At 45.2% G+C, this 9,771-nt stretch overlaps 1 protein-coding gene across 2 annotated transcripts in view; it reads right to left on the bottom strand.

The window, feature by feature from the left end:
• Positions 1-4,748, bottom strand: part of LOC147111547 (T-cell surface protein tactile) — a 242,668-nt gene extending 237,920 nt beyond the window's left edge. The window contains exon 1 of one of the 2 annotated variants that reach the window (XM_085998617.1): positions 4,628-4,748. In XM_085998617.1, coding sequence (XP_085854743.1) covers positions 4,628-4,694 — 67 coding nt within the window. In that variant the 5' untranslated portion in view covers positions 4,695-4,748. The remainder of the gene's footprint in view (positions 1-4,627) is intronic. The other variant, XM_085998614.1, reaches the window with a different exon arrangement.
• Positions 4,749-9,771: the final 5,023 nt, after the last annotated feature.

A 9,771-nucleotide genomic window follows, 5' to 3' on the forward strand; every position in this document is an offset into this window, starting at 1 on the left:
GACCTGCAGGTATCAGACTAAGATCAAAATCTGACCTGCAGATATCAGACTAAGATCAAACTCTGACCTGCAGGTATCAGACTAAGATCAGACTCTGACCTGCAGGTATCAGACTAAGATCAGACTCTGACCTACAGGTATCAGACTAAGATCAGACTCTGACCTGCAGGTATCAGACTAAGATCAAACTCTGACCTGCAGGTATCAGTCTAAGATCAGACTCTGAGCTGCAGGTATCAGACTAAGATCAGACTCTGACCTGCAGGTATCAGACTAAGATCAGACTCTGGCCTGCAGGTATCAGACTAAGATCAGACTCTGACCTGCAGGAATCAGACTAAGATCAGACTCTGACCTGTAGGTATCAGACTAAGATCAGACTCTGACCTGCAGGTATCAGACTAAGATCAGACTCTGACCTGCAGGTATCAGACTAAGATCAAACTCTTACCTGCAGGTATCAGACTAAGATCAAACTCTGACCTGCAGCTATCAGACTAAGATCAAACTCTGACCTGCAGGTGTCAGACTAAGATCAGACTCTGACCTGCAGGTATCAGACTAAGATCAGACTCTGACCTGTAGGTATCAGGCTAAGATCAGACTCTGACCTGCAGGTATCAGACTACAATCAAACTCTGACCTGCAGGTATCAGACTAAGATCAGACTCTGACCTGCAGGTATCAGACTAAGATCAAACTCTGACCTGCAGGTATCAGAGTACGATCAGACTCTGACCTGCAGGTATCAGACTAAGATCAGACTCTGACCTGCAGGTATCAGACTAAGATCAGACTCTGACCTGCAGGTATCAGACTAAGATCAGACTCTGACCTGCAGGTATCAGACTAAGATCAGACTCTGACCTGCAGGTATCAGACTAAGATCAAACTCTGACCTGCAGGTATCAGTCTAAGATCAGACTCTGACCTGCAGGTATCAGACTAAGATCAGACTCTGACCTGCAGGTATCAGACTAAGATCAGACTCTGACCTGCAGGTATCAGACTAAGATCAGACTCTGACCTGCAGGTATCAGACTAAGATCAGACTCTGACCTGCAGGTATCAGACTAAGATCAGACTCTGACCTGCAGCTATCAGACTAAGATCAAACTCTGACCTGCAGGTATCAGACTAAGATCAGACTCTGACCTGCAGGTATCAGACTAAGATCAGACTCTGACCTGTAGGTATCAGGCTAAGATCAGACTCTGACCTGCAGGTATCAGACTCTGACCTGCAGGTATCAGACTAAGATCAAACTCTGACCTGCAGGTATCAGAGTACGATCAGACTCTGACCTGCAGGTATCAGACTAAGATCAGACTCTGACCTGCAGATATCAGACTACGATCAAACTCTGACCTGCAGGTATCAGACTAAGATCAGACTCTGACCTGCAGGTATCAGACTAAGATCAAACTCTGACCTGCAGGTATCAGAGTACGATCAGACTCTGACCTGCAGGTATCAGACTAAGATCAGACTCTGACCTGCAGGTATCAGACTAAGATCAGACTCTGACCTGCAGGTATCAGACTAAGATCAGACTCTGACCTGCAGGTATCAGACTAAGATCAGACTCTGACCTGCAGGTATCAGACTAAGATCAGACTCTGACCTGCAGGTATCAGACTAAGATCAGTCTCTGACCTGCAGGTATCAGACTAAGATCAAACTCTGACCTGCAGGTATCAGACTACGATCAGACTCTGACCTGCAGGTATCAGACTAAGATCAGACTCTGACCTGCAGGTATCAGACTAAGATCAGACTCTGACCTGCAGGTATCAGACTAAGATCAGACTCTGACCTGCAGGTATCAGACTAAGATCAGACTCTGACATGTAGGTATCAGGCTAAGATCAGACTCTGACCTGCAGGTATCAGACTAAGATCAAACTCTGACCTGCAGGTATCAGAGTACGATCAGACTCTGACCTGCAGGTATCAGACTAAGATCAGACTCTGACCTGCAGATATCAGACTACGATCAAACTCTGACCTGCAGGTATCAGACTAAGATCAGACTCTGACCTGCAGGTATCAGACTAAGATCAAACTCTGACCTGCAGGTATCAGAGTACAATCAGACTCTGACCTGCAGGTATCAGACTAAGATCAGACTCTGACCTGCAGGTATCAGACTAAGATCAGACTCTGACCTGCAGGTATCAGACTAAGATCAGACTCTGACCTGCAGGTATCAGACTAAGATCAGACTCTGACCTGCAGGTATCAGACTAAGATCAGACTCTGACCTGCAGGTATCAGACTAAGATCAGTCTCTGACCTGCAGGTATCAGACTAAGATCAAACTCTGACCTGCAGGTATCAGACTACGATGAGACTCTGACCTGCAGGTATCAGACTAAGATCAGACTCTGACCTGCAGGTATCAGGCTAAGATCAGACTCTGACCTGCAGGTATCAGACTAAGATCAAAATCTGACCTGCAGATATCAGACTAAGATCAAACTCTGACCTGCAGGTATCAGACTAAGATCAGACTCTGACCTGCAGGTATCAGACTAAGATCAGACTCTGACCTGCAGGTATCAGACTAAGATCAGACTCTGACCTGCAGGTATCAGACTAAGATCAGACTCTGACCTGCAGGTATCAGACTAAGATCAGACTCTGACCTGCAGGTATCAGACTAAGATCAAAATCTGACCTGCAGGTATCAGACTAAGATCAGACTCTGACCTGCAGGTATCAGACTAAGATCAGACTCTGACCTGCAGGTATCAGACTAAGATCAGACTCTGACCTGCAGGTATCAGACTAAGATCAGACTCTGACCTGCAGGTATCAGACTAAGATCAGACTCTGACCTGCAGGTATCAGGCTTTGATTTATGGATGCAATGTTAAAACGAGGCCCTATCTGCCTCCTCTGTTGGATGTTAAAAGTCCAAAGAAAAGCAGAGAAGTTCACCCAGTGTCCTGATCAGCAATTATTCCTCCACCAACATCACCAAAAACAGATTAACTGGTCTCATCTCATTGCTGTTTATGGGATCTGAGTACAAATTGGTCTGACATGTCAGTAAACACATTTCCAATAATTTAGGTTCTAAGCGAGGTGGGCTTTAAGTCATACTTGTCAAAGATTTTTCACATCTCAGTGTTTTCTCCTTCAGCCATCTTGTGGGTCAGAATTGTCCATGGTATTAAGGGAACCTTGGAACAATTTGTCTCTCCATTGTATGAGTATCTTAATAACAAACAACCATCGAGTATTGATGTAGCCCTGTCCAATATAATGGTTTCTATCTGAAACTCAGCACAGTCAGCAGTTTCTCCAGAGGCTCAATCAGTTTACCCAGTGAGTAGCTGAACCATGCAAATCAGGAAGTGGTTTGATGGACTCAGTCAGGTTTCGTTTTGAGTCGAGGTACTCTTACCCCAATTCAGCCTTGCACCAGCTGCAGAACTGCAAGCTGCGCAAAATCAACATTCTGGAGTTTTGTTAAACTTTCCACTTTAGTGCTTCTGGTGTACAGCTTCATATATTGGAACCACACGTCAGAAATTCTGTCTCTTTCACCATCCCAATCATTTGGTAGCAGGCATGGACTGCAGTCCTGACACATATTCCCAATATATGAATCTCTGTGCCAGGAGCACTAAAAACAGAAATTCCCCCCTTTAATTTTAAAGTGCCTTCCTGACATAATTTTTTTTAACAGCCTTTGGAACAGCAGACCTTCACTTTCTGACCAAAGCACGATGCGGGGCTAGCAGCATAACTTGGTGCCGCCACCTCTGCTGTTGCAAAGTGGTAACCAGAATTGTGCAACAACTGCAGATACTTTGCTTAATGCCTGTGCACACTAAAACACCTAGCAATGATTCAGCACAGATTGTAATCAATGCCTGCTCAGTGATATAGCCTTGTGATATATTGTATTACGCATGCACATACATTATGTACCATTAAATGTCTACGTGTGTGATAGATCATGATGAAATTAATATCATTAGACATATTTCTTAGGGATATTAGTTTGATCCTTGGGCATCATTGATAGCAATAGGATAACATATCAAATTAAATGTATAATTTTATGTCAGTTTCATACTGATTTTTACCTTGTACGTGGTTTACAGTGGTAGCCTTATGCTGGGATAGCTCAATGCCATTCTCATAGTTACAAACATATATAATGTATAAACTTTTTCTTAGTCATGTCTTTGTTCTTTGAAATTGCTTAGAACTGGTACTGCCCTCATTTGGCATGTAGGTTCATGACCGGATTGAAACATGATCATCACAGAGCCAAAAGGAAGCGTCCCTCTTCCTGCCTTGCCCTGCCCTCTCTCCTCGTGCTACCAATAATATTTTTACATCATTGATTGGAGTGCCCCATAACAGCGACACCACAAGGCATAACCAATAACTTCCTACCAGGAAAAGCATTGCAACACCACACTACATGCAGAATGTTAGCGTCACGGACATGTTCTCTAGTCACTGGTGGACCTAACATTGCACCTAACATTAGGGTGTATGTAGCTTCAACTCCCTCCGAACATGCCACTAGTACACACAATGTATCCACGTCTGCACTTCTTTCATTACAGGAAGGAAGAGTTTGAATGAAGATGGTAGCACTTACCTTGAACAAGATTTATCAACACAAAGAGGCAAAGTGGAGGATGGCCGCATATTGTTTGTGCAGCCATCGTTTTGGTGTCAGATCCTCACAGCTCGTTCTGCTATTGTGGTTCCACGGTACCACTACAGCACAGGAAGCTGAGCGCAACTGCTAGGCAGTGAACCACAGCACTAACACTAGCTTTAACTTTGCTTCATTTCAGAATACAGCCACATCCGTTCAACAGGGCTCTTACCTGCAGCATCCAACAGTAGCACACACAGGTGACCTACCAGTGCAAAGGTATTTGATCAGACAAAATCTGTACTAAGAATAATTTGTTTTTTGTACCCCCTCTGGAGATTATCAGCAAAATGCATTATCATTAACACAGCTGCCAATTGTCTGAATGTTCCTGGAAAATTCCTCCCTCAGTCTACACCACAAAAGACAGATTATCTGGTCGTTCAACAGAAATTTGCACTTAAATAGCTCCTTTAACATATGAAATACCCCAAGGCACTTACATAGAATTACGTAGAAATTACAAGATGGAAACAGGCCCTTCAGCCCAGCCAGTCAGTGTGGTTTATCCTCCACATGAGCAATAGTCGTAATCCCAGTGCTCACCCTCTTCCCATATTCCTTTATTCTCTTTTCCTTCACCCACCTATCTAAACTATTCTTAAATGTAGACATGAGGGGGAATTTTTTTGGGTGTAAGCGGACACGTTTGGTGGTGGGTTGGGTGGGAAAAAAAAATTTTTTGACTGCGTGTTGGGACCCCGCTGTCAACCCGCCGCCACACACCTTTCCCAAATTTCGGGTCTGTCAACACTGAGTCGACCTGACGTGCAGCGGTGGGGAAGGCAAATGAGCTAATTATTGGCTTGTTTAGAAGCCCTTAACAGTGATATTTTACTCACCTTTTAATTTTGTCAGGTCCCCCACGGATTTCAAACTCTCCAGCCAGGCTCACCTCATTGCAGCAATCTCTCTCACCTTTGACAGATTGCTTCTGTCATCTCACTTTCAACTGGTATCTACTCCATCAGGATGGGAACCATTTACACTGTCACCTTGGTCCTCAGAATCCCACCACAATCAGCCCCAACACCAGCAGCACCAGGCACACCAGCAGCACCAACAACAACACCAACCTTCTCCGCAATCAACTGATGCTGCACAGGACATAGGACAGCAGCACCCGACCACATTGTTGCCCGGGAGGCCAGGGATGGACTCACCATGGCCAGATTTACTTCACTTGATGCTGTATACCCTGGTTGCTACATGATGCACCAGGTTGGCACCACCCCACACCAACACCATAAAGCATCCCTACAATGACCAAACCATTCCTTTCACTAGCTAGTGTTAGTGCTGTGGTTCACTGCCTAGCAGTTGCACTCATCTTCCTGTAACGTTATGCCTCACCATTCACTGCAACTCACTAAGCCACGTCCAAAGGTGCACACAGATCTGACCAAGAACGCAAAGTGTTGAAAATAAAGATTTCAATGTTTAACACCATATTAACAGAAACTTTACATGAGCATTGCATAAAACACCCAAGTGTCTATCCTTGTGTGTTGTTAGTTGGTATGATTGGACTAGGATGAGGGTGAGTGTGAGGGATGGCGAGTGAAATGGGGAAGTGATAATATAGATAGAGAGGGATGGGTGGAGGTGCAAGGTAAGTTGATATGAGTAAGGATGTGCAGGAGTAGGGTAGGAAAGGCAGAATGATGGGGATGTGATGAGTGGCATAGCAAGGTGAGGTTGAGTGTGGCTTTGCAGTAACGTTTCCTGATCTACTGAGATCATTGAAAGGTTTGTGCCATGGCAGCCTGGTCCTCCTGACAACATCGCTGCTTGTGTCCTTCTGTGCAATGTGCAACCAGGCTGCATTGGTCTCTTAGGGAGGTCTCTTCCACTCTTGGAAGGGAAGAGGAGCTCCCTGCGTGCTGTGACTCCCTCCATAAGCATATGGAGGGAGTCATGGGAGAGCCTGGGTGCAGTCCTGCACCTCTGTGCAGTCATTGTCAATGTTTGCAGCACCTCAGTGCTGTAGAACACTGACAGCTGTAAGGCTCGCACAATTCTATAGACTCCCCCAAACCAAGAAAAGAAAAGATTTTGGGCTGTTTGAAATAATATTGGGCCAAAGGGGACCTAAAATCAAAACCCCAGGAAGATTTGACTATTTTGAAAGGCATCTCCAGGCCTGTGGAAAAGCTAACCAAAGGAACTGGGTTGGGCACTGTGGGACAGACAGTTTGAGTATTGGAAAAGGCCAGATTTTCTGAGAATGTTCTGGACTGTCCCAGTCATTCTACATAAAGACAACAGGCCCGCGGGAGGACAGTTCCCGCCAAAACCTATAGGGCCATCAAGAACATGAATAATACAATACATGCCACTAATCAACTAAAGAGACCCTGGCCCCAGCAGGAGAAGACAATTGAACAACAGCTTAAACCACTCAGAGAAACATCCAAACCCACTTCGCACTTAAACTGATTTCAAAGCAATCCCGAAACTAGTTAATAGTCAATTAAAAATAGATGGGACCAGCCCCGAAACTCGATAAAGAATTTAAAACTATTAAAGTTAACGAGCCCGCCCAAAATCTAACAAGATTAGCAGGCTTTGTTTAGTATAAACTAAAGACCTGTCTCTACAAGAAATCAGTTCGATGAGTTCGATGGGTTCGATCAGTTCGATCAGTACAGTTGAGTCAGAGAATTGAAACAGCAGTCAGTGAATTGAAGTCAGCAGTACAGTTCAGACAGACACAGAAAGAGGCACAGCTCATTCGAAAGACATCAGCCTCGGGACAATCAATCGACGAAAGGACAACAGAAGGAGAACGGAAGGAATCGCAGCAACCAATGGCCCCAAGAAACAAACAACCAACAATATTACCAACAACTAGGTAATACTGGGCCACCGCGACCAACAAGAGACCAACTCGGAAGAAACCGAAGATCTGCAAGTTTTTCCCACTCTACAAACTATTCCTGCGTTTGGTGAGCATTATCCCTGATCCTTTAGAGTGCAACTTAGCTAGTAAGGTGGGATTGGGAGGGGTGAAGTATTCTGTCTATTGTCATTCTCCCTCGTATATTCCGAAGTGTTCCCCCTTTTTCAGTGATAAGATTTATTGTATTGTAGGAATTAACGAATTCCTACGAATAACGGAAATCGACACAAGAGAACAATCAAACAGGTCTTTACTCAAAGGAGGTGCCACGAGGACTGACTGGACAGTCCCATGGTTTGCGTCGTGACGTCATCGCGTTTGCCCGCTGTTAGATCCGTGGTTCAGTGGATAAATAATTACACGGATGCTGTACATAAACAAACAACAGGTCTTTACTGGAGGAGGGTCATCTCTAGACTGGGGTACAGAGGCATGCGCACAGCTTATATACCGGTGTTTGCTGCCGGTGCTACAGTATACAGGAGCTGTAAAAAGTAGTTCTGACTTAAAGCACATACACTACAATTCCTCCCTTTTTAGATTAATAATACCCCCTTAATATTCAAATAACAATTACATTTTTACATGTACATTTAATAACAAAAGTCCATTTATAGATTCAGTCTTTGGGGCGGCTTCCTGACCCTTTCGGGATAGCGCCTTTCCGGAGGTTCTTGTTCTTGGTGCAGAGGCGATTCTGACCCCTTTTCATCGGGTTCCACTGCTACTGGGTCTGAAGTAGATACTACCGGTATGTCGGGTTCATCCCCAGGTACTCGAGACATGGGGTTGACACCTTCCTGTGACGCTAAGATCTGATCGACGTGGCGTCTCACAATGTTCTCCCCGACATCCACTGTGTACATTAATGGCCCCTGCCTTGTACATATCGTTCCGGGTTGCCACTTCTCTGTTCGATAGTCACGGGCCAAGACTGGTTGCCCTACATTGAAGCTCCTTGTCGGCTTCTCGTTGATGTGCTGGAATTGTTTGTCCTCAACATTTCTTCGCTCATTTGGTCTGAGCAAGTCCAGACGAGATCTCAACCTTCGGTTAAAGAACATCATGGCCGGGGTCTTGTTGGTAACTGCATGTGTCGTGTTTCGGTAGGCTAATAAGAAATTGTCCATCTTATGCTGTAGTGCAATTTCCTCGTCGCACATGGCCTTTATCGCCTTCTTAAAGGTTTGTACGAACCTCTCAGCCAATCCATTGGTGGCTGGATGATATGGGGCGGATGTATAATGCCTTACCCCATTCCTTTTCATGAATTTTTGGAACTCGTCGGACACAAACTGTGGTCCATTATCAGAGCAGATCTGCTCTGGCAAACCGTTTCTGGCAAATATGGTCCGTAGGACTGCAATCGTTTTCTCTGTAGTGGTTGAAGACATCTTTATCACCTCAGGCCACTTTGAATGAGCATCCACTGCTATTAAGAACATTGAGTTCATGAATGGACCAGCGAAATCAATGTGCACCCGTTGCCATGGAGAGGAGGGCCACTCCCATGGGTGTAGAGGGGCATGTGGTGGTGCATTTTGGACCTTCTGGCATCCTAAGCAGCTCTTAGTTAGGTCTTCGATTTGTTGATCGATTCCTGGCCACCACACATAAGCCCTAGCAAGGCTTTTCATTTTCACTCCCCCCAGATGACCTTCATGTAGCTCCTTTAGCACTCTCTTCCTTAACTTGGGTGGAATCACCACTCTGGATCCACACATCACTGTCCCCTGGCATACTGACAGCTGTTCTCTTCTGGATGAGAATGCTGGCAACAGTGAGTCACCATGTGTTGGCCATCCCCCCACCGTCAATTCATATACCCGTGACAGCGTCGGATCATTGCGGGTCTCCTTCTCTATATCCGCGTTTGTTACTGGCAATCGTTCAATTATCGATGAATAAAATATCTCGATAGGGTCCACTGCTGGTGCTTCCTCCACCGTAGGCAGTGGCAGGCGTGATAGCCCATCAGCGTTCCCATGCTGTTTCGTGCCTTTATATTCTATTTCATATTGATTCGCCCCTAGAAACAGGGACCATCTTTGTAACCGCTGTGCAGTCATTACTGGCATGCCCTTCTTAGGATTAAAGATAGAGACAAGTGGTTGGTGGTCAGTCAGCAAGGTGAACTTTTGCCCATGCAGATAATGGTTGAATTTTTTTACTCCCCATA

This window comes from Somniosus microcephalus, chromosome 10, assembly GCF_052327205.1.
Source record: "Somniosus microcephalus isolate GS21.2 chromosome 10, FLI_Smic_1.0, whole genome shotgun sequence".
Lineage (NCBI taxonomy): Eukaryota > Metazoa > Chordata > Chondrichthyes > Squaliformes > Somniosidae > Somniosus > Somniosus microcephalus.